Source organism: Danio rerio, chromosome 16, assembly GCF_049306965.1.
Source record: "Danio rerio strain Tuebingen ecotype United States chromosome 16, GRCz12tu, whole genome shotgun sequence".
Lineage (NCBI taxonomy): Eukaryota > Metazoa > Chordata > Actinopteri > Cypriniformes > Danionidae > Danio > Danio rerio.
The window spans coordinates 29,748,784-29,774,382 of NC_133191.1; the positions used below are offsets into that span (position 1 = coordinate 29,748,784).

The 25,599-nt window shown below is 35.7% G+C and overlaps 2 protein-coding genes and 1 long non-coding RNA gene across 11 annotated transcripts in view; 1 reads left to right on the top strand and 2 right to left on the bottom strand.

Moving 5' to 3' along the window:
- epb41l4b (erythrocyte membrane protein band 4.1 like 4B) overlaps nt 1–20,017 on the top strand; it is a 44,785-nt gene extending 24,768 nt beyond the window's left edge. For 2 of the 4 annotated variants that reach the window (XM_005158033.6, XM_073926061.1), the window contains exons 8-23: nt 9–96; nt 1,076–1,164; nt 1,279–1,348; nt 5,430–5,599; nt 5,681–5,790; nt 5,947–5,977; nt 6,111–6,144; nt 8,751–8,869; nt 10,781–10,920; nt 12,402–12,511; nt 12,606–12,689; nt 14,584–14,648; nt 14,760–14,855; nt 14,947–15,070; nt 17,230–17,324; nt 17,772–20,017. In XM_005158033.6, coding sequence (XP_005158090.1) covers nt 9–96; nt 1,076–1,164; nt 1,279–1,348; nt 5,430–5,599; nt 5,681–5,790; nt 5,947–5,977; nt 6,111–6,144; nt 8,751–8,869; nt 10,781–10,920; nt 12,402–12,511; nt 12,606–12,689; nt 14,584–14,648; nt 14,760–14,855; nt 14,947–15,070; nt 17,230–17,324; nt 17,772–17,835 — 1,489 coding nt within the window. In that variant the 3' untranslated portion in view covers nt 17,836–20,017. Of the gene's footprint in view, nt 1–8; nt 97–1,075; nt 1,165–1,278; nt 1,349–5,429; nt 5,600–5,680; nt 5,791–5,946; nt 5,978–6,110; nt 6,145–8,750; nt 8,870–8,976; nt 10,582–10,780; nt 10,921–12,401; nt 12,512–12,605; nt 12,690–14,583; nt 14,649–14,759; nt 14,856–14,946; nt 15,071–17,229; nt 17,325–17,771 lie in introns of those variants that run through there. The other 2 variants (XM_009292361.5, XM_073926060.1) reach the window with 2 other exon arrangements.
- LOC137487907 (uncharacterized) lies at nt 9,131–16,131 on the bottom strand. The gene is made up of 3 exons (XR_011006713.2): nt 16,031–16,131; nt 12,397–12,535; nt 9,131–9,270 (listed from the first exon to the last, which is right to left on the bottom strand). It is a non-coding gene; the product is annotated as an uncharacterized lncRNA (long non-coding RNA).
- esrp1 (epithelial splicing regulatory protein 1) overlaps nt 19,950–25,599 on the bottom strand; it is a 31,008-nt gene continuing 25,358 nt past the window's right edge. For all 6 annotated transcript variants that reach the window (XR_012391495.1, XR_012391496.1, XM_005158027.6 and 3 more), the window contains 2 exon segments: nt 22,819–22,990; nt 19,950–21,357 (listed from right to left, as the gene is read on the bottom strand). Coding sequence is in view for 4 of the 6 variants with exons in the window: in XM_005158027.6 (XP_005158084.1) it covers nt 21,247–21,357; nt 22,819–22,990 (283 nt within the window). In the remaining 2 variants the exon portion in view is untranslated.

Here is a 25,599-nt window from a genome sequence, read left to right on the forward strand (position 1 = left end):
TTTTACAGAGGAATGATTCCTTCTCAAGCTGAGCTGAATTTCCTGAATAAGTGCAAGTGGCTGGAAATGTACGGAGTGGACATGCATTTTGTGAAGGTGAGATCACTCCCTTTAGTTCATTTACATCAGTGGATTTTAAAGATTAGAGTTCAGAGAGAGCATTCAAATTCTTGTCTTCATTTATTTTTATCTTCACTTTAACAATAGAAGAATCCTCTCTCATTATAAAGGCTGCACTTTAACTGTACAAAGAAAATAATACACCTCCATAAACTCTCCATTGTACCTTTATATGCCGGTATTATACCTCATTAAATTAAGCATTAAGTCTTCACAGGAGCATATGCCATTATAAAAGGAGAATTAATCTTTTAATTGCTGTATTAGAAGTGCTATCATTCACTCATTCGACCAATCATCTACTCAAAATAACTGTGATATCAGGAATACTGCAATAATATTTCACACAGCTTTTTATTAAGATATTTCATATTTATCAATTCAATTCATGTTTATTTATATAGGGCTTTTACAATGTAGATTGGTCAGAGCAGTTTACTATAGGAGTTCTAGTAAATTGAAACTGTGTCAGTCCAGTTTTTATTGACTAAATACAGTCTTGGTGATTGTATAAGATTATAAAAGTATGGACTCTTGCCAAACGTTTTAAATATTTAAATAATTTTGTGGGGCGTCACGGTGATGCAGTAGGTAGCTTGATTGTGCACAGCAAGAGGCGATGGTTCAGGCCCCAGCTGGGCCAGTTGCCATTTCTGTGTGGAGTTTGCATGCTCTCCCTGAGTTTGTGTGGTTTCCTCCGAGTGCTCCGTTTTCCCCCACAGTCCAAAGATATGCGCTATATGTGAATTAAATAAACTAATTTGTCCGTAGTGCATGTGTGTGAAATCCAAAAGTGTATGGGTTTTTCCCAGTGTTGGGTTGCGGCTGGAAGGGCATTCGCTGCGAAAAACAAATGCTGGATAAGTTGGCGGTTCATTCCGCTGTGGTGACCCCTGATTAATAAATGGACTAAGCCAACAAGAAAATGAATGAATTATATACTGTCTCTGTGTAGGGACGGGATGGAGGAGAATATGCTCTGGGGCTCACTCCAACTGGAATCCTTGTTTTTGAGGGATCCAGCAAAATTGGTCTCTTTTTCTGGTGAGATTAACAATTCACTTCAATTGTTCTGATCAGTGACTGTATTATTACTCTTCAGCCATCCTGGCTGATAGTTTCCATCTCAACATGCTGTGCATAAATTTTTCCAATCAGGCCTAAAATAACCCGTCTTGACTTCAAGAGGAACAGGCTGACCTTAGTAGTCGTGGAGGATGATGAGAAGGTGAGTTTTATATCCATACATTACACTTTGATCTAAACTACCAAAAAGAATCACAGAGACATTCTGCTGTATTAGAGCACTTCAGCCTTGGTGGATATGATTTACACAAGCCAATAAAATAATCAATATTGCAACACCGATGAGCCAAACCAACGGGAAGCAAATATTGTTGATCATTTCCCACAATGGAAAGAATATTAGATTTAAGAGTTATGTCCCAATTCAGAAGCTGTTTCCGTTCGTGAAGGCCGAACCAGGATACAGAGGATGGATCTCATCATCTAGCTAATTTCATAGTTGTCGTTGATAAATAGCAGTAATGTTTTCTAAAATTGAAATATCTTCCCCTTTATCTATTCATGTATGCACAAACTACATTTTAGTATAGGCAGTGACGTGCGGTGAGGTTTGTGGCTGGTGAAGCACTGACTCTTTCAAAGTCAAATGTCAGATTTACAAACATATCCACCCTGGTCTTACCTTTACAGTAACTTACTTGTACATGATGTATTAATATGACTTGAATTACTTAGAAATTATCACGTTATTTTCTGTCTCGTCATTTGAAGCAAGTCCTTTAGCTCTAGCATTGGTCGTTCAATACTTATTCACGTTTTGATTGAAAGTCCAATTTTGAGAAATTTTTGAGATGATATCCACAATTTTTGCAGTCAGTCAGAGCAAAACACAAGACAACGGACTTCTATTAAACTTTATTGTGTAGAAGAAGAGCAACCGCTGAACAAGAATAACTGTGAGCTCATACGCGCCCCCTTCATTGTCAGATCCTAACACTAAATAAGTGATAGATATACTTGAAATACATCACCTATCATATGGAAAGTGAGGACATCTAATAAAAATCTCCAGAATGTAAAAAAACATTTTAATAAAGAATTACATTGGTAGCATACACTGAGTGAGCAAAAGGTGCATGCTCAAGCCAGTTTGCAAGGTATTGCACAATATGACATGAGGCACGGCTCGGTGATGCCTCAGCTCACTTCCTATGCTGTAATTGATCAGGAAATATGCAAAATACAGTGATTTATTTCATACAAATGATTGAAAGTATTTGAATCATACAGGAATCACATTTATGGCACAGATAAGTGGACAAATATTTATTTTATCATTAGTATACATCTCATGATGGCAGGTAATGATGATGATGACAGGTGAGGCATCTAATTTGTTGTCAGTTGTCTGATTAGATATAGATTTTTTAAATAACGTTGTGTCAGCATCACTGCACAATGATTATTGGAATATTCTGAGTCAATTTAAAGTATCCTTTTAGTTAGAAAAAAAGTTAATGCAACGATGATGCAGTTAGCATTTAAAGGATGCAGCCACTGAATTGTTAAATATCTATAAAGAGTGCAGAAAATGTTCACTACTGAGAGCATCACAAACTTTGGAACTGGACTTTAGACTAGTGGAAGAAGGCTGCCTGGTCTGTTGCTCATATGCGGCATTTATCTGGGGAAGTGATGACACCAAAATGCACTATGGAATGACAAGAAGCCGATGCAGGGAACGTGTTGCTCTGGGGCCTTGGGAATAGTGTTCTCTGGTGGGAATTGTTTTTTTCATCAGGATAATTCACCCTGCACAGTGCACACACTCAATGAATGAATGAAAGAATGAGGCTTTTTATAGCACTACACAAGGTACTGCTGGATGATACGATGGCAGCCATAGAGCAATCGTGACAGTCTGCTCAGTGCACATCAGCTATAGGGGAGAAAAAAGAACGCGATAGAGTCAATTCAATGAAAGAAGGGGATTAGGTCATATTTGGACAGACACTGGGATTACACTGCTACGGCTAAAAAAAATTTATAAATAAATTAAAAAAGAGTATGGTCTCAAGGGTCATGCTGAAAAAAAATAAGAGTATGATCCCAAGGGTCATGCAAAAAAAAACAACAACAATAAGAGTATGGTCCCAATGGTCATGGATCAGTGGTCATGGATCAGGGTCCCAATCCCGAGGTCTTTGGATTTTTAATTCCCTGAGATCTTGGATTTTACTATATTGTCCCCATCATTATAGTGAGGCATTAGAACTCACAGACCTCAAGGCAAACACTCATTGCTTGCTTCAATAACACCTTTTCAAACTGCAATATAGTTTGTCCAGGAAGTCTCCATCATGGTACAGAATTGAGTGGGCAATTAGTCTTGGAAATACCGGGGAAGTGATGACACAACATGTACGATGACGACAAGCCAATGGTAGGAATGTGATGCTCTGAGCAAACTGCTGCGAATCCCTAGGCCAGCCATTCATATTCATATTTCAGACTAGGTACTAGGACTAGGTTCTTTATGACAGTGTTGTTCCCTGGTGAAAGTGGCAGTGATAGAGCACCAGTGCACTCACCACAAAGTAGATAGATTAAGAGGAAAAGAAGTCAGTTTAATGTCTTATATTTGATGTTCTTGCAATTCAGTGTCCCGGTCAATATACCAGACTGCAGTGTAAGCACCCCCTGCTGGCCCCACTAACACCACTTACAGCAGCAAAGTAGTTTTTCAAACAGATCTCCCATGCAGGTACTGACCAGACACAACCCTGCTGAGCCTCAGTCGACAGTCAGCCAATTGAATTGTGCTGGAATGTTTACATTTTGCTTATAATATTTCATAAAATGTTCCCCATAGATTGAGTTATTTGTGGCAGGCCACCATACCATAGCAAATCTACCACAAATACATTTTCCAAAAGCCTATGACTTTGTTGAATAAACATGAACAGAGCATGTTTCAAGAGCAAAATTTGACATGGATGTTTTAATATGAACATATTTTTGGAGTGTCTTTAGTAGAGTTTCATTGTTGTTTTCATTTAATGATTTCTATAATGCCTTGAAATCTGTATTTCTGAAAGTAGCACCTCCTGCTGGAGAGAGCTAGTTTACATTTTCAAATAGCTTGTCTGCTGTTTTCCTTCAGACTAATGAAACTTAAATATGTTGCTTAATTATGTCTGTGGGAGATTATGTGTGAGGAGCAATTAAACATTTAGCTAACCTCTTGCTTTATACTAACTTAATATTGTATTTTTCATGTTACAAATTAATATTTCTATATAATTCTGTTATTATGTGAATATATGACTCCAGCACTTCATTGTGAAGGCAGTGGCATAAATAATATTTTCTTTAGCCACTTTAAAACGGTATCCATGAATGGGTAAAATTGACCCTCTGGCAGTTTTAAAGGGCATCTATGATAAAAATCAGCTTTTGTCGGCTGTTTGGACTGAACTGTGTGTTGGTATAGTGTGTCTACTGTCATGTTGGAGTAATATAAACCCAACAAGTCTCTTTTAAAAATTTCCTGATGTTAAAATAGGACCCAAATCCCATGAATTTAGAGGGTCACTGCAACAAGATGTAGGCAAGCGGTTTTCCCCGTTCACCGAATTGATTGACAGGGGCCATGTTTCTATAATAACATGAATACACGTCCACAAAACATATTTTTTTTGCAAATAAACTGGGATTAAAATATTGCTACAACTCAAAGTTTTATGAGTTTAAAACAGAGCATGTTTGAAATAAAGACAGTAAAATTGCTCTAATTCTTAACCGCTATAATTACCCCAGGCGCATGGTGTCAGTAAATTCTAATACGTGTGTGTACTGCAAAAATAAACTCCACCACAAATACATCAAATAAACATACTTGTTTTTTGTGACTAATAAGCTGTATTTCAGTTTCATCCGAGTTGGTCTTTTGCCACTGACTGCTGTGAATCTTACGTAGCGCATGATGAGAAGCAGACTCGCCGGTCAGAGCGGTGGGCAGGGAGAAACAGCTCATTTGCATTTAAAGCCACAGGCTACAAAAATAGCTACAATGTATTCAAAGAAGTGGGCAGATTCTGTAGGCTATAATAAATAATCTGATGAATATTTTGAGCTGAAACTTTACAGACACATTCTGGAAACACCAAAGGCTTATCTTACATCTTGTAAAAGGGGCAAAATAAGTGCCCTTTAAGTTTATCAACTGCTTTTGATTGTTCTGTTGTTAAGGGCTCTTTTTGTGTGTGTTTTTGTGTGTGCAGGGTCGAGAGCAGGAGCACACGTTTGTGTTTCAGCTGTCGAGTTCTCATGAGTGTAAGCATTTATGGAAGTGTGCAGTCGAGAGCCATGCCTTCTTCCGGCTCCGGCAGCCAACCCACAACAAAACCAGCCGCAGTGACTTCACACGCCTAGGCTCACGCTTCAGATTCAGGTACACACACCCACATGCACACCTATGCTGACAACATATTTACCGCGTTGCTTTTTTAAGAGTCAGGTTGTTTGTTTACAGTGGAAGAACTGAATATCAGGCCACACATAGTGGTAAAGTCAGAAGAGCAAGCACTTTTGAGAGAAGGCCAAGTAAAAGATATCCATCACGGGCTCAGTCTATGGTCAAGGGTAGGTCTGTGTGCCATGTGCAGTTTTTTTTTTAATAATCAACCTAATGCATTTCAACATGCTTAATCTCTGTCTGTCATGCATCCGACCCAAATGCCTTCAATGTACTTATGAGATCACAAATGTCACATATATGACTGCTTCTGTTTTCCACAGCCATGACTCCAGCAAAGCATCCCCATTTAAGGTAAAGACCGAACAAATCAATTATGGAATAATTATTTTTATTTACTATTGTTTTTTTGTTCTTGTTAAATGAAATGATTGTATTTCTCCTGGATGTGATTTGTGTAATGAAATGTTCTCTCTTTGTTTTGTAGTGCACAGACCAGCCCTGAGCCAAGCTTAAAACCGGTACTCTTTAATATCCTTCATACTTTTCATATTAGGAGGAATTAATATGTGGATTTATCTGGGAGGTTTTGGACTGGTGTCACATTTTGTTGATTGTTTTAGAACTTGTTAAAAACAAATGAATGAAATACTTTTATAAAATTGCATTTTTATGGTTTCTATTTTAGTGACATTTTATAAGATTTGTAACAATAGGAGAAAAGGTGATCGTAAATTCTCTATTTATATATCGTGAAATATTTACTTTGAAGGGTATGTAATATTACATTAAGAGAGATTTAAGAACCTCTGCAAGGGTAAAATCAATTCAGTTTATCTTTATTTGTATAGCGCTTTTACAATGTAGATTGTCAAAGCAGCTTCACATAGAAGATTATAGTGAATTGAACCGGTGTCAGTTCAGTTTTCAAAGTTTTAGTTCAGTTCAGTTCAGTTTAGTGTGGGTTAATATTCACTGCTGAGAGTCCAAACACTGAAGAGTAATCCATCAATGCGCAGCTTTACAAGTCATTTAGAAGAGATTTGTAACAAAAGGTTGAATTAATAAAAGCGTTATATTCAACATACAAAGTAAGTATTAGTATACAATGCTAATAGTTTTGTCCTCAAAATGGCTTTAAAAATATTTAAACTGCTTTTATTCTAGCCTAAATAAAACAAATAAGACTTTCTCCAGAGGAAAAAATATTTTCAGACATACTGTGAAAATTTCCTTGCTCTGTTAAACATCATTTGGGAAATATTTAAAAAACAAAAAAAATTCAAAAGGTGGCTAATAATTCTGACTTTAACTGTATATAAATGTTCATTTGAATAGTTTTTTAATCATTTACTTGCGCATTCTGAATGATCTTAAAAACCAATAAATAACTGATTTATAAATAATGCAATACTTAATTTAGTAATAAAAAAACTTGGTCATTAACAAAGTATAAATGCCAATCATTAAGCACATTATACATTTGCTTATAAGTAGGACCAGACAGAATTTGCGAACGTTTTTGGCTATTTCTTGTGAGAATTTTGTAAAAAATCTGCAGATTTACATGGAATGATTTTAGGAATATCACAACTAAAAACTTGATATATTAAATAAATACTAATACATTTTAACTTTTATTTAATGTTTACAATGCAAATCCAAATAGATCCATTTATTTGGTGTCTGAACTGTATTGTAAATAAATCATTTGAACATTTTAATATTACTATTGTTATATCACAATAATATTAGTGAAAGTAATTTAAAAACTGAATAAAGATAAATTAACACACATTTACCCAAGTAAATACATAGACTAAATAAATGATGAGTTAAAAAAGTGCGAATTTCTGCGTGTGCAGATTTCGTGTGAGCCTACTCGTAAGTCAATAACACAGCATTTGTAGCTGTAGTTATAAAAGGCTTACTAATGTCTTATAATGTAGAATTAATGCTTAACAAATAATGAACTAACTATTTGTTCATGCATGTGTAGTGTGTAGTTATTATAAAATGTTACCAAACATTTTTCAATGTTTTCTACATTTTTAAACAAGTATTAATCAACTTTGTGATAACTCACAAAATGAAGTTGTTTTCCTCCTGTCTCATAGTATTTCCATCACAAATGTTGAGCGCAAAGTTTCTTGTGGGAACATTACTGCTTTTCATGAAAATGCAAAGTGAACAGAATATTTAGGATGAGAACACGAATACATTTTTATTAGGGATGTAACGATTCACCTGACTCACGATTCCATACGATTCACGATTTAGTCACGATTTTTTAAACAAAATTATTTAAAACAAATTTAAGGTAAAGAGCCCTTTCATTTTTTATTAAATGTTGCACATTTTTTGCAAAATTATATATATTCTGCCATAACCAAATTGCCAAGAAAAAAGATCAAAAAAGATTAATACAAACTAAAGAAGATTCATTAATATAAACAAACTAAAACTGTGCTGGGATTTTACATTTTTTAAAAGAAATATCAGCATATCTATGTTTTCAGGCATAAGCTGAGATCTTTGCACATTTACAAGGTCCCCTGATAAAAAAAAAATTAAAAAAAACTCTTTCACTGGGAACTAAGTGGAGAGGAAAGCCTTTCCTAAGCCAGAAAGCAGTGTGTATAGAAGTGGTCACTGTTAGTGTAAGTAAACATCTTTTTGTAGTATTTGCACAGTTTGTGTTTTATCTGGCGCACTTCACTGCTGTCATTTTACTCCGCTGCCCCACCTCCTCTTGCTCGCCGCTTATAAGCAGGTAAAGTAAGCTTGCGGTAAACGGTGTCTCCTCTATTCAAAACATGTATCGCGATTTATTCAACATTTGTACCGGTTTGAATCGTCACATTTTTTAATCAGTTTTCAACTGACTCACGGTGAATTGTTACATCCCTAATTTTTGTGTCATTTGTGTTTTTTTCCATTAATTTTTGTTCCCCATGGAGAAACAGAAGTCTATCATATTAAAATCAAAATATATTTATGTGTATTGAGTCAATATGGGTTGGAACGACATTAGTAAATGCAGACAGAAATCTCATTTTATTGAAATATAAAGTGCTCAGCAGGAAACTCCACTCATGTAAATCTACATTTTTATGTTTCTCTCCAGTATAAGCACAACATTCCAATTGCACAGGATCCTTGGCAAAGATCACACCCTCCTCCTTCTCTGACCTCTCCTCTATACATCCAGCCCATGGAATTGGGACACACACCTCCACCACACAGGTATAGAAAAACAAAAACCCTGCAGTAAATCTAATTTTGTGTTTAATCCAGATCTCATCTGTGCTTCATCTGTGTTTCACCCGCATGTGCATATGTGTCTGATTTAGACCCTCCTATGTGGACAGACCCCCTGCGAGCAGTGTTGGGTTTGGTGAGAGCGATTTGGTTGCGCGCAATGTCAGGAGCGTGTCTGTCATGCACAAAGACAAACTTATGACTGCACTCTAAGCATGTGAGAGGGTGTTTGGATGAGCCGCTCACCTTAGTAAAAGAGATGCTCGCATCCAGTCACAGTCGGTGTGTCATCCTTCATCATCTCACCTTCTGGAGTCTCATCTTTTGCTTGTGATCATCCATCAACTCATCCATCATGTGACATGTCTCATCCGATCAAATGCGTCCTGAAATGACAAACACATATTCAGCATATGTGGACCGTGACGTCTGACAAGTCTGCATGTTGATAGCTTTTAGAGTTTTGCATGATTTATGGTAAAATCTAGAACTAGCAAATGACCTGAACCATGTCAGAAGATGTGCTGCTGTTGTGGCTTTATATTCTAAAGCAGGATTGCTCAGGTTGGGTCCACCAAAAAGCCCGGCTGAGCAGCCTTGTTCTAGATTATAGCCTATTTTATTATTTTAATTCATATATTTTGTGCATATCATGTATGAATGTTTACTTTTAAGTGCAGATCATTTATATAATGCCAAGACGAGCTCCTCACTGTTTACAGTCCCGCTTTACTTAATCCAGGGGTGTCCAAACTCAGACCTGGAGGCCCAATGTTCTGCAGATTTTAGCTCTAACTTGCCTCAACACACCTGCAAGGATGGTTGTAAGAGCCTAGTAAGAGCTTGATTAGCTAGCCTAGGTGTGTCTGATTGGGGTTGGAACTAAAACTTTGCAGGACACCGGCCCTTCAGGACCGAATTTGGACATGCCTAACTTAATCTAAAGGGATAGTTCACCTAAAAAATGAAAATGTACTCACTATTTACTCAATCTCAAGTGGTCCTGTTATGAGTTTACTTTTTCTGTTGAACGCAAAACTATATATTTTAAAGAATACTGGAAACCTCTAACCATTGACTTACATAGTAGGAAAAAACAAATACCATGTAAGTCAATGGTTACAGGTTTTCAATGTTTTTCAAAATATCCTATATTGTGTTAAAAATGAAACTCAAGCAGGTTTGTGGCAAGCGAAAGTTCAGTAAATGATGACAGAATTTTCTATTTTGGGTGAACTGTCTCTTTCTATTCACCTTGAAAGTACTCGTGACAGCTGTTCTGTATGTGCTAATGATCATTTACGTATTTGCTGAAGTGTTAAGTTAGACACCTTTTGTGTTTTAGCCATAGAAATCCGTTCAATCAGCAAGGAACGGGGGGCTTTTAATGATTAAAGTCTGCTGCAGTGAGACCTGCCTTAATAAATGTGTTGTTTACACTAATCGACTCAATTTTATTGATTATGTAAACCCCTGACATTTACTTCTCATTTTTTGTATTCACATTTGCACTGTTCCATTTTCTGTTTAATAACACCATTCGCATAATCGGTTGTTGTTGTTGGTCTTTCCATTGAAATTACTTTCAGAAGCACTCTGTTATCATATTAGAAAGCTGCGTGTGCATGTTTCTGCATGTCATTTGTACTGTGGTTATCCTACTTGAAAATAAATCAATAAACACCAGCTCAGGTTTGCATTGGTCTCACGCTGCCGTTAATTATGTTATGCCATCAATAAAGATGACATATGCTATTATGTTGCATGTGTGGGTGGGTGTGTAGAGCCTATGTATGAATGAACTTGAAGGTCCCTTTTATTTTCTGATACTCGTCCACACATAATGTAAAGCTGTCATATGTACCATTGTACTGTGTGTCGTGTATTGTTTTATAGTTTCCCTTTGAGCGCTGCAGACACCCGGAGGTTTAGTGTGGAAGAGAATGAGGCTCCTCATTCTGGAAAGATCCATCGCTGCTATCATCACCATGGTTATGAAAAACAGGAACCGTTGTGCCTCACAACTGCTAAACCTAGTGAGTCTTTTACCAAATATGCTTAACTAGTTATTCTGTGTTCACGACAGCTTAATGCATTAAAATTAGCCTATTCTAATGTATAGAATAGAGAGTAATTAACAACTCAGACATGTCCTAAAATAGTTTGTCGATTTTTGATTGCAAATCCTTTCCAAGCGGTCTTTTTTTTTTCTAAACCCAATAAATCATACCATAGAAAAGTGTAATAGTGTATATACATTCAACGGTCACTTTATTGGGTACACCTGTTTAACTGCTCGTTAACACAAAAATTCTAATCAGCCAATCAGATGGCAGCAACTCAATGCATTTAGGGACATAGACATGGTCCAGATGATCTGCTGCAGTTCAAACCGAGCATCAGAATGGGGAAGAAAGATGATTTAAGTGACTTTGAACGTGGCATGGTTGATGGTGCCAGACGGGCTGGTCTGACTATTTTAGAAACTGCTGATCTACTGGGATGTCAAGCACAACCATCACTAGGGTGTACAGAGAATGGTCCAAAAAAAAGACATTTTATGTCATGAAGTGCAAATCATCTCAGACCGGTTTCTTGAACATGACAATGAGTTCACTGTACTCGAATGGTCCCCACAGTCACCAGGTCTCATTCCAATAAAAGCACCTTTGGGATGTGGTGGAATGGGAGATTCGCATCATGGATGTGCAGCCGACAAATCTGCAGCAACTGCATGATGCTGTTATGTCAGCATGGACCAAAATCTGTGAGGAATATTTCAAGTACCTTGTTGAATCTATGCCATGAAGGATTAAGGCAGTTCTAAAGGTAAAAGAGGGTTCAACTCGGTATTAGTAAGGTGTACCTAATAAAGTGGCTGGTGAGTGTATAAAGCAAACTGTATTATTAAATATAGGCAACTCTACTTTAGTTTAATACCCTGTAGTTGTTGTAAAAGTACAGTGTTGTTCAATTTATTTAGATTCCTGTAGCTGTTGTGTTACCACATCCACTATATAATTACCACAACAGATTAATTCAATTACTTTAATGTAGTGTCGTTCAAAAACATTATAATTTTATATAAAATGCTATTGTATTTTTTCTTGTGAGCATTATTTAATCAATCCCTCAAGGATTTTAAAGGTCCAATCATTCCTGAGATTAAATATATGTAAGAAGTCACAGCAAATGCCTGGAGGGACTGGTTAAGTAAATGATTCAATGATTAACCCCACTGGTCAGCAAATTGTAATGGTAAAAAATGCCAATGTTCTGAATATATAGGTCTCTTTAGTTCATACCAAGGCAATTTTCTGTTAATATAAGTAGCAGTTGATATTAAGGAAAGGCAGACAGTTTGTAATTTTAAGGAATTAGTCAATGAGACCAATTCTTAGTGCTGAACAAAGACTAAAGATTGTGGTTTCTTGAATAGTGTATTGGAATGTACCGGAGGGATACTAATTGTAGAATTTATTCAGAACATGTATGCTGATGTGTTTGTTTACATCAGAAGCTTGGGTTGTGTCTCCTGCACTCTCGGATGAGTTGGATCGAGCTCTGCAGAACCAGCTGGAGGCAGAACCTGCAGCCTGGCCGGCTCTTCACATCAACATAGACATGGTCAGTTTTGTAGATCACAGCCTTCTAGGACAAACAGAAAAGAATTGTTTACCCTGTCTCATGAATAAATATTATGTTCTCTCTGTAACTAAAGGCAGAGGAAAAACCACTTTCGGAGAAAAGTCTTCCTTCATCGCCTGCGGTTTTACAGGAACAGCTAAAAAGCAACATCTCTAAAGTAAATGCTAACACTCACAGACTGCAGGAACATGACACTCATAAAAGCTGATGCAAAGTTAATTTGTCTATTTATATATCTGAATGTTGCTTTCCTGACAAAACAGGTAAATCCAGTTAAAAACAGCCAAGTTTAAAGGAATGAAACTGGTCTGTAATAAGTTCCATATTGTGACATACATCGAAATGTCATGGATAATCGAAGTACAAATGGTTAGGACTTAGCTCTATTAATTGGTTTGTTGATCGGATGGAAGCAGATCTGAATGGGATAGTTCCTATCAACTTCCACAAAGTAGAACATCTTTGTTGATCCTGGAATCAACCAATTACAATTAACCAATCAGATTTGAGGGACAGGTTTAGTTCTTCCTCTGGGTTAAAGGATTTGTATGGTTAGCGTTGAATTTGGAAGTATGTTTTAAGGCTAAGTTTGTGAACAATCAAGGTTAATCTGAATGTTAATTAAGAAACATGTCTTACTTTCTCACAATATGGCAACTGCCTTGGGAAAACCAATAATGACTACATTTACTTGGACTCAAATAATGAATTTATTTGCCTTAATCTGATATGATATGATTAAGGTGTTTACATGAGTTGCTGTTTGAATGTTTCTTTCATGATCCCGTTTTACATGTTATAGCACATAGATCGATTAATGTTATTGCGTCATCACTCTATCCACATTTCCCCTGGAGTTTCATGTAATTACGGTTGTTTAATTTTTACTTTGTCGACAGTAAACATGTCAGGCTCAATAATTCGGATGAATCATTGACTTGTGCTGTCTTCATTAGTTTCAAAAACACAATTTCTTTACAATTTAAAAAATGTAGTGAAAAGTCCTACATGACGATAATAGTTTGATTGCGGTGTTTACGTGTCTGTACTGCACTTCAATAATGCGACTAAAATCGTCATACTCCACATGTCTTAATCTGATTTCTGTTTAGTTTGATTAGGACTTTAGTCAGAACAAATTATCGAAAAATCACTGTTTACATATTAGACTTATAATCAGAATGTTGTTTCAATCGTAATAAAATCTATTTATTGGTGTAAGTTGCATTTCAGGTGACCCCATTCCAGAAATCTCGACATGCTATTGGTGTTGTATTTAAAAACTACAACACCACAAAAAAGCCTGATATTTTCATCAGATTATCAAGTTGTAACTTTTACAACCAAACAAGTTTTATGTGGCAAAAATTAATAAGATGTAAAATAGACAGTGTTCATTGTCATTATATGCTGAATTTTATTGGTTACCCTATTCCATTATGTCCACTGTAAATTATCTAATGTGGTATAACAAATTGGCGACAAGGTGGCGCAGTGGGTAGCACAATCACCTTACAGCAAGAAGGTTGCTGGTTCGAGTAGGCTGGGTCAGTTGGCATTTCTGTGTGGAGTTTGCATGTTCTCCCCATGTTCATGTGAGTTTCCTCCAGGGGCTCTGGTTTACCCCACAGCCCAAAGGCATGCGGTACAGGTCAGGTAAATTGGGTAGGCTAAATTGTCCGTAGTGTATGTGTGAATGAGAATGTATGGGTGTTGGGTTGCAGCTGGAAGGGCATCCGCTGCGCAAAACATATCCTGGATAAGTTCACGGTTCATTCCACTGTGGTGACCATAAACTTAATAAAGAGACTTAGCCAAAAAAAATATATGAATGAATGAATGAATGGTGTAACAAATCTAATGAAATGTACCAAGATGATCTACCAGGTTGACCTTGGTTATAAAACCTAATGCTAGAAGCCACATACAGCTGTTTTTAGCTGGATAAAATGTCTGTAATAATAACTACACTAGTAAATGATGATTCATATAGCACAATATGAGGCAGATGGAATGATGCATAGTCTGTCTTCTGCTCTCTCCTACTGTAGCGGGCCACACAAAGTGATAGTGGAAACTCAAAGGGAAACTCTTCAAGTGGAGACCAAACTGACAGGTGAGAACAGCTGGTACCAGCCCTCAAAGTTGGTAAATGTCTCAAATGGTCTTCAAGCATAAAAAAATTATCAAGCATTCAATATTTACAGACTTCTGACTTTTATCGCAGGTATCCCAGCTCCTCACAGGATTCAGGCTCAAGCAGTCTGAACATTGAAAAGCCTAGAGTGGACCGACGCAAGCGCCTCGTCAGACAGTTCAGCTTGTGAGTCACTAGGTGGAAGAGGGTGATTTTTCTTTTGCAGCCTTTTAGTGTTAACAACGTGGCCTCTTTGAAACATTTTCTTTGTCAATAGTAACCATAGTGATGAGGATGACCTTCCTGAGGCACTTGCAGCCATCTCCTCCCAATGCAGTATGGGGAAATCCTCTTCAAACAGCTCCTTGGACAAACAGGTCCAGCCACCGATTTATCCACCGGTGAGAGTTACTCTCCCCCTCTCCATCGAGATGCAATCAAAAACATTTTTTAATCAAAATGCTATGCCAAAATCATTATAGAAAGGTTGTCTGCCTTGATTATTTTTCTTCACTAGAGAAGATATCCAATAACAAATATCCATTAACAGGGAGACAGGGGAACTTATAATGAGAGAAAACATTACTCAGTGCACCCTCAGTACACTCAAAATTAAATTTGAGTCATCATCACATGGATCTGTCTGATACATGGCTGTTTTTATGGCCTGCCTGTTATACATAAGCCAGTCAAATGTGGCATCTGTGTGTGGTTGATTTTTATGTGGTATCCATTATGGGTGAGGTGGTTCACAAGGTTTATATTTTGCACTTCATAATATCCATTAAGGAAACATAATAGTGAGCTTTAATGCACTATGGGTTTCATAGTGTATTGTGGGACTTTTAAGTGAGTGAATATTTCACACTTTAGGAATTGTGCAATTGAGACAGCTCTTAAAATGGCCAAATCCCAGATGAGTGCCCTGGCTGATATACATTCATGAAAGAAAAATAATAATTAAAAAAGATATACATCCATGATTTACTCACCTCTGTTGTTACCATGTTTGTCTTTCTTTCACCTGATCATAATAATAATAATAATATATATATATATATATATATATATATATATATATATATATATATATATATATATATATATATATATATATCTTTTTAAATCTAAATTTTGTATTCAGTCAAACAGATTTGTGAGGTAAATAAACTATTTTAGGTGACTAAGATCAGTGTAGTAACGTAAATTGAAAGTACAATTCTAAGAAGTAGTGTTGTATAAACATAGTAACAACGTTATAGTCTACTTGCAAACCTGTGTATGTGTGGGTTTAGGGGGAACAGTTTGTTGTTTGAAACTTTCTTTAGCATGTAAATTCAGTCCAAAAAAAAAGTGTTTACCTTTTAAGGAGTTTTATACTTTCGGGTGTAGCGAGGTCCCAAAAATCTTGAGCTGCGTTTTAAACCCACGTCTTTAAACGGTAAAGTTCAGGCGGCAGCGCGCATGCGCCGATTTTTAATTCGAATGCGTCAAACTTCTGGGGTTAGCAAAGTTATTTTACATCTATAAAATTGTATGTTATACTCCATAGTATTGCTAACATTTATTCATTCGTTTTCATTATATAAACGCACTGGTTTGTAGCACAAATAACAATAATGGACGGTTTATGTCTATCTGATGTATTTCCGGTTTGGGAATTTCTATTCAAAAAGAAATAAAACGTGCTACAAATGTTCTGTAGATACTACGTAATTTTTATTACAGATAAATTTATACTTTTTAATTTTAACACTATATGCACAACCATCTGTGTTTTTGTATTGTTTCACTTGTATTGTATTTTATTTTTGTATAAATTTTATATTTACTTTAAATTTTATATTTACATCCAACATTTTTGAAATGTAATTTTTTATTGTCTGAAAGTAATTTGTTTTCATTTTGGTATTATTGAAAAAAGTAGGTTAACATGTCATCTTTTTGTATCGTTTTTTTACGCTTCACATTTTACAGTTTGACAGAAGTAACTCACATAATTCACACAAAAAATCACTGATCGTAGTAAAAATGAAGGTGAATGAAATTGCTTATGGGTGGCACAGTGGCTCAGTGGTTAGCACTGTCATCTCACAGGTCGCTGAGTCAGTTGGCATTTCTGGGTATAGTTTGCATATTCTCCCCATGTTCGCGTGGGTTTCCTCCGGGTGGTCTGGTTTCCCCCACAGTGCACTATAGGTGATGTGTGTGAATGCAAGAGTGTATGGGTGTTTTCCACTGCTGGGTTGTGGCATCCACTGTGTAAAACATGCTGGATAAGTTATTCTGCTATGGTGACCCCTGATTAAAAAGGTACTAAGCCAAAGGAAAATTACTGAATGAATGAAATTGCTTACCTCAACAAGTATAAAGTGGATTTTAGTAGGGATTTTATGTAAATCACAGAATAAAATACAATCATTGTTTTTTACTTGCATCCACTGATATGCAAAAACAGTTTTGTTTGGTTTATTGCATAATTTCCAAGTTTCTCCTGTACAATTCCAGTTTAAGCCTTGAATACTGTATGTGCCAATATGTATTTGTGTTCCCTCTCTAGCAGAAGGATACTTCACGTTTGGAGCATGACAGCTCACCACTGTTCTTTCCAAGTCCAGTACCTCACCTGCTACCATATGCTACACATACACAAAGGTAACGCACACATACACATCGTATAACTATCTTTGTTGGAACTTCCTGTAGACGCTTTTTGTGTACAAAAAATAATGCTAAATGCTTTGCTTAAAGACAAGCCTCACAGAAAACATTTAGTATTTATCTTTTAGTCTTTTTAATTTATACTCCTTGTTTCTCAAGGGGACCAAAAAACCTTCCCCACAATGACAAACATTATTACATTAATGCACTTGAGGGGACATTTGGTCCAATTTGTGGACCCTCTCCAATGTCTTAAATAAATGATGTCAGTTATTTTTGCTTTTTTAAGGTTATATCTGTCTCTCTATAATGATTCAAATCCTTTGTGATGCATGTTTGTCCTTTTTTCTTTCCATCTGTTGACGTGGGCCTTGATGCTGTTGCTCTCTCTCTTTCTCTCTTATTGTTCCCATTCTTTCTTCTGTCCTTGTGTATGAGAAGCTCCGAAGACCTGCGCATGGAGAGAGAGAAACTGCTGAGGGCGCTGTTAATGACAGAACTCTGAGACAGGACACACATAAAACAACACAACTATTTCCAGACAACAAAACCCAGATGGACAAATCGGCCCTTAAATCGATGCACTAATTTATTTCACTGTTACACAGTATTTGCGCCAGAGCAAACTTCTTTGCTATAAGAGCTATTTTAGCATTTTGCTAACATCCTTCATCAATGTTCATTCAAGCAGCAGCTGAAATGTTTGTTTTGTTTGCTTGTTCTGTAATAAGCATGGCATCAGCGCTGTATAAACTGACTTGACGACTTGTTAACTTTTAATAATTCTTACTTGTCTTTGGTTTCCTAAGAAGGGCAGAGTTCATTTAAACAAGAAAGCTGTCAGTGTATAGACATACTGCTTTTGGCTATGTTCGGAATGGCATAATAGGCATACTATTTCTGCATATGCACAGTATGCAAAATATCTGGCCTACCATCCAAATTTTCCAAAATTGAACACTATACAGCAGGCAAAATGTCAGGGTTGCTGTTTCCTAAAATGCAAACGTTGAAATTACAACCCTATTCGACCTTAAAATGATCAGATTCAGCCTTATAGTTTTCAACCTTAACTTAGTTATGACTTTTCAGCTGTTAACATCTCTGTTTCCATTTATTATGCAATTAATCAGTCCAAAATATACAGTTGAAGTCAGAATTATTAGCCCCATTTGAATTTTTTTATATTTCCTAAATGATGTTAAACAGAGCAAAGACATTTTCGCAGTATGTCTGATATATTTTTTTTCTTGAGAAAGTCTTATTTGTTTAATTTCAGCTAGAGTAAAAGCAGTTTTTAATTTTTTAAAAAACATTTTAAGGTAAAAAATTATTAGCCCCTTTAAGCTATATTTTTGATAGTTTAGTTTTTAGAACAAACCATTGGTATACAATATCTTGCCTAATTACCCTGCCTAGTTAAAATAATTACCCTAATTAAGCCTTTAAATGTCACATTAAGCTTTATAAGTGTCTTGAAAAATATCTAGTAAAATATTATTTACTGTCATCATAGCAAAGATAAAATAATTCAGTTATTAAAGATTAGTTATTAAAACTATGATGTTTAGAAATTAATTAAAGAAATCTGTTCATTAAACAGAAATAGGGGAAAAAATTAACAGGGGAGCTAATAATTCAGGGGATTTAATAATTCTGACCAACTGTAAACACTTTTATGTCATTTTTACATAATTATTTATTACATAATTTAATTATATTAAATATTTCTTTTACACTTTATCCTTGTTGCATTGTACATACAAGTAATAGTAATTAATAGCATATTTTAGGGTTACGGTTAAAAATAGGGTTAAAATGCATGTAATTATTGTATTACTTTATAGTAAGTACATGTAACAAGGACACGTGTAACCATAACTTTTTATATATAATTAGTGTAACTTAACCAGAAACAATTATGAAGTCAAGTATACATTTTGTGTGGATATATTGCACTGTGTTTAGTGTGTACCCTATTAGAATTAACCATGGTTTTCCTACAAACAATACAAAAATATGGCTGCAACCACAAACTGATAATGGCTTTGCTACATTATAACTGTATTTGTAGTAAAATTGTAGTTAACAAATTTTTGAAAATAAAACTATGTTTCTAACTTGTGCTACAATACAGCCGTGTTTAATTCTCATAAGGGTGCTGCACTTGCTAGTATGCTAGTTAGTATTCCGAACGTGTCATGGAAAGTTAAAGGTTTCCTATATATATTTTGTGAACATTTTTACTGCTGTCCCTTATACACATTTTCATATGAAACAGCAGTTTTATACAACAACCTCCTTAATTTCTCTTGTAACCTAATGACAAATAATGTCAAATATATTTCCGGAAGTACGTCGAGGAGAGGTCACGCTTATATCGCCCACTAGAGGGCATTAAATATGCATTTCAGGTTTGCCTTTGAGAAGTAGATTAGGAGTGAAGAAATGAAATGTAAAAACTTTTTATTTTCTCCTTTTCAACTATCATAAGTGAGAGCGGTGTTAATATTTTGATATGACCACTCTTACATGAAATATATTTAATGTAGTTCACTTTTTTTAGCTGTGGAAATGTAAATAGATACACAACGAGTCAGTCACTCAATCCCTCAGACACATTGTTAAATTTCCTTTATTTTAAGTTATTATAAAATATCAAAATAAAATAATACTTTCTCCAAACAGCCAAATTCTCGATTCCTCTTTTCTACTCAGGATTTACAAAATAAGATGGTAACAGATTGGTAACATGAATGAGTAGTGCTACTACTGCCTTTTTGGCATGTGTGGGTACTAGTACAAATAACTCACACTGACTATTCCGCTGTCATACGCTTTACTCCTACCGCTCATAAAAGCCTAAACATGCAAATCATTCCTAGTATTAAAACAAAACAAAAAAGCACAGAGTATAATAAATGAGGCATGTTGGCATAAACAAACAGGAGGATACAGATGGGATACAGCTGCAGGTAACAAATAAACCTGTTCACATTCCAGCAGATGCACACAAACACTCCTCCTAATACACAGACAATGGGTGAGAATACACCTGTGTGCATTACAGCAGGCCCGAAAACACTCTCTGAGTGCAGTAAATAAACACACATGCATTGACTTTTACGGTGCGCACACCTACTCGCACACATACACATACTCATTCATCCACTGGAATACATCTACCACACTCACATACACAAATCAACAAGCACGTTTATCGATAGAATTTTGTACATTGATTGGTACGGACGATACACATTTTTTTCCGATGCATGACACATAGACACAACAGTACATGTATAAAGCACAACAGTTGTTCCTGATTCCATTTGTGAGCTGTTTCTTTTGGTGAAATGACTAAGTTGCAGACATCCACGAACTGCATTGTGCACGGTGTGAGGATTTGGCGAATCTTGTAAACATTAAAACAGCTAGCTCTGTGAACTTCATGCAAATTAAAACCTTCAAAGATTAAAAAGAGAGAGAGAGAGAGGCTTGAGAAGGTCTCTACGCATTCACACATACTCACGGTAGAGTCACATCAACAGGGAGCACTAACACACTCACTCATACACATGCACGCTTTATATTGTATTACTGGTCCTTTGGCTTAAATTTATGGTATCAGTGAGAATCTGCCTTTTGGTTTGGCAAGTTTATGGATTGGACCCTGGTTTGAGAAGCTATATTTCCTGAGTGAACATCGCTGCATGTGCATGTACATACAAACTTATGAAAGAATATCATTAGCTCTAATGCATAAAAAAAAACAATGTGCAATATACATAAACGTCAAAATACATACAATTCTTATTAAAAATTCTCATATAAATAGCATAAATGGCATAAACTGCTTTGTTTTGAGGGGGTTGTTGAATTCGCCTTTGGGGCGTGGCCTTGTCAATAGATTGGCTTAAAGCAACTGCAAGTCAAGATAAGCTCCGCCTCCTACAGTCTGGTCTCCAATAGGCTGCTTTGCTGACAGCATAGAAGGGAAAGTTACAAAAGCGTCGCTGTTGCCAGGCTGAAAGAGACAGAAAGAAATTGCATTTACTCAAGAGACACATGCTTATGCCTCATTATTTGTTATTAGCCCCACCTCAAATGAGTGACAGGCCTCCTACTGACTAACTAGCAGAGTGCCTGAGGAGAATGTACAGCCTGCATGGGAAAAAGGCAGATTGTGGGTGTGCATGGCTGGAGCCGCAGCTGTTTTTAGAATAGGTTCATTAGTCCATTAAGCAGCCTAATAGAACGTTTCACTCCTGCGGTGTCAAGAGTTTTGGTGGTCAGATAGATTAATATTCTGTTTAATGCATAATACTATGAAGTGGCTAAATTAAAATGGCTGTAATTGTTGACAAAGATGTGTTGCGTGCAAAAAACTTCAAAAACTCTTCCATCTGTTTGTTGAAAAGCATCACACCCTTAAAGTCAAAGCAAGAATGTAAAGAAGAAACAGACACACCCTAGTTTATTCTGAGTGCAGAAGGTCTCCTGCCTCATCTACAACTCTATGATATACATGTACATATAAAATTAAAATAATACTATTAAATTAAATCTTTTTCCAGAGACGCTGCGTAAAACATATGCTGGATAAGTTGGCGGTTCATTCCGCTTTGGCGACCCCAGATAAATAAAAGGACTAGGCCGAAAATAAAATAAATTAATGAATAAATTAAATCCGTAATTTTTTTTAAAGTGGCCATATTTATATTAATGCTTTTTTTCATATTGTAATATTACATTGTACATTTTGATTATATATTTATTTTACTATATATTTCTTTTAAATAATAAATATATTATTTTGTACAATATACATTCACTATATATATATATATATATATATAGAGAGAGAGAGAGAGAGAGAGAGAGAGAGAGAGAGAGAGAATATTTTTATTTTAAGTAATCATTTTGTTGCATAAAAAATTATTTTAATTTACACGTTGATTTTATTTTCCTTATCTGAATGCTTTAATAATAAAGCTGGTCTCCCTCAGTTCTGGAAAAGTGAAACATCAGTCAAGTTAGAGCAGGCTAATGTACCGCACCTTAACTCTCTCTGTTTGTGTCCGTGTGTGTGTGTGAGGGAATTTAGACTAGAGGAACCTGTTTAGCTCATCTAGAAGGTGTGACAATGCAACTATGCGGTCCTGTTACTCAAACCCACTAAAGCATCTTAATCTTCAATGCTGAACACCGCAGGGCAAAAGACACACCTAAATGTTCCCTACAATCCAGCCCTGCCCTGCCTATAAACACACTGCGGCTCTCTGAAGTGGAACAACCTAGGACTGTATTTGGATCAGTGGCGCTCAATAACATGGCGAAAACCCCTTTGAAACTGCTTTGAAAGGTCATCAGTGAACTGGAAATCATTTGTTACTGACTGTTTTGCCGAGTTTAACAACATTAAGCAGTGAAATGGAATAAAGGAAATAACTGAGACCTGTATAACGGAGTTGTGCTTTTAACTCACCTGATATCCCTGCACCATGCTGAGGATCTCTTTAACCCCGTTATTATAAGCATGAGAATGGGCGTGGCCCTGCATTCGAATCAGTGCTGTGGGCTGGGCTGAGAGGACTGAGCCTGCCGAAGGGGTGTGGCCAGTGGGGAAGTAGCTGATGTTGGATGGGGAGCCTGGTGGGCTGTTAGTATGAAAACACATATGGATCAAATTCAGGGAATAACACACAAACACACACACACAAGTATATATATATATATATATATATATATATATATATATATATATATATATATATATATATATATATATATATATATATATATATATATATATATATATATATATATGTAGTAGCCGTGCGATATTCTGCAATATCAGAACTCGTACAGCCTCCTCACCCTTCTGTATTACTCTGCCCACACAGATTGGCAGCAGATCAATAAACTCACTACAGTTTAACAAATATTGCAGTTGTTGGACAACATAATGCACTTTTGAGGCTTTTTTTGTCAAGAATGTTGCTTTTTTATTGCAACTATGCAGTTTATTTATAAGGATAGTGTCTATTTTAAATATTTTTTAATTTCTGAGAAACAGTGCTTCGGCATCCATTAGCCTGTCATTGAGCAGAGCAAAGACGGTTGACGTTGTCCATCCACAAGATGGTGACAGACTAGTTCAGTAAAAAGAAAGAAAAAATGCCCGCATGTGTTAAGCGCTTTTGCTTATCGCAAACACAACAGTTATCTGGTAGTGTTTGTGTTGCTGTTTTTCGGGGTTAGTTATTGTGATCTCCTGATTACAGCAGAGAAACACTAGGAAATGTCTGTATACCAGGGGAGGACAAACTCAATCCTGGAGGGCCAGTGTCCAGCAAAGTTTAGCTCCAGCACTAATCAAACACACCTAAACATGCTTATTAGCGTTTTCAAGATCACTAGAAATCTATTAGCAGATGTATTTGATTAAAGTTGGAGCTAAACTGTGCAGAACCGAGTTTTCTGTAGACTGATGGCACTTCATGCCATTCAGCTTTATAATCTTCAAATGTGAGCAAAATCAGCTGTTTTGTCATCACTTTAGACATTACACTAGAGAATAATTTAAATAGTAGCTCTAAAATGGTCTTGGTGAATTAGTAACGGTTTCTGATGTTCTGACATCAGCTGCAGATGTAAATAAAAGGTGGAGGAAAGTAGTCCCTCAAACAAAAGATTTAGACTCCGTGTTTGATTTTTTCTGTATATAAATGATTATGCCATAGAACTGTTGTATAAACGCAATATCGCACTGCTACTTGTGTGATAATGCTCATATAAATATATATATATATATATATATATATATATATATATATATATATTAGTCCTAAAGTGTACACAGCTATGTAATTTAATATTTGTCATTAAATATTAATTCTTTTTTTTTTTTCGGCTTAATCCCTTTATTTATCAGGGGTTGCCACAGCGGAATGAACCTCTAGTTGCGAGTCAAAATCGCGATTATTCCACTATCATTTTGTTGTCTAAAAATAAAATAAACTTGCCTGAAAATTTCAAGAAAAATCACATTTTACATTAATATTTATCCTAATAAATAATAAATCCAGAGAAAATTTCCAGTGATATTTTAATGTTATCATACCTATTTATTATTATGTAACACATTATTATTATTTAACTAAGTATTTTATAATGTGAGAGACTAACTGTCTTGCCCCAATTAAATGTCATTGTCAATTGGAATTTCTGCTGTGTCAGAGTGACACTCTTACTTTTACATCTCTTTTCTCTTTTCACACTTTATTAAGCCAGATAGTCATATTTCTCTCACATGCACAATCATTTCCTGAACCAGTTTTTCCACAATGGAGTACGCTGAAATCCACATTATAGCTATGTTAAGAGAACTGGGTGTGACACTCTTGTAAACACACCCAGTCAGAATTGTGTCCTTCTTAGGGACGAAACCATTAAGTTCAGCTACATGAACAGCTCCTCAAACACAACTGAGGCACAAGCCCTCCAAATGCATTAAATTATTCACAAATTATACAATAAATCATTGTATGAGGGTATATGTTTACATTTTGTCAAACCTATCAGAAAAAAGACAGCTTCTGGTGAGTATTGTGATATGTGAGTGATAAACAGTGGCTGGTAAAAATATAGGGAATGTTCATCCAGTAAAAAAAAAAAAACTGGTTGAGACAGGTTTCCATGGCACAAAACATCACAACTAATGATCAAGAACTAATTCAACAGAACTTCAGAGCAAATATTTAAAGACTACAGTGTAATTTCTTCATAGACTTGGAATTATAAATCCCGATGGAGATTCAAGCATTCATGTTTGTTTTTTAGACACTCATTCATGAATATTTAAAGGGAAAGGTCACCTTTTTTCACCCTCATGTAGTTTTAAACCTTTACAAGTTTTATTTTTTAGTTGAACAAAAAAGATAATTTGAAGAATGTTGGAATCAGGTAGCCATAGCCTTCTACAGTAGGTAAACAAACACTATGGCCACCAAATTTCAAGATTATACAGAAAATCTTTTGTGTTGAAAAGAACACCATAATTTTGAACTACCCCTTTAAATATCATATAATCAGTGGTTAAAAAAAATCATCAACTGGGATTTATATTATTTTACAGGTTTGGATTAAGTGGAGGTTAAGTAAATAATGACAGAATCATCATTTTGATTGACAAAATGACATTTTTGTTTGACTTGGATGAATATGTACACTTTGACTGGAGAATTTGACACTTTAATATAACGAT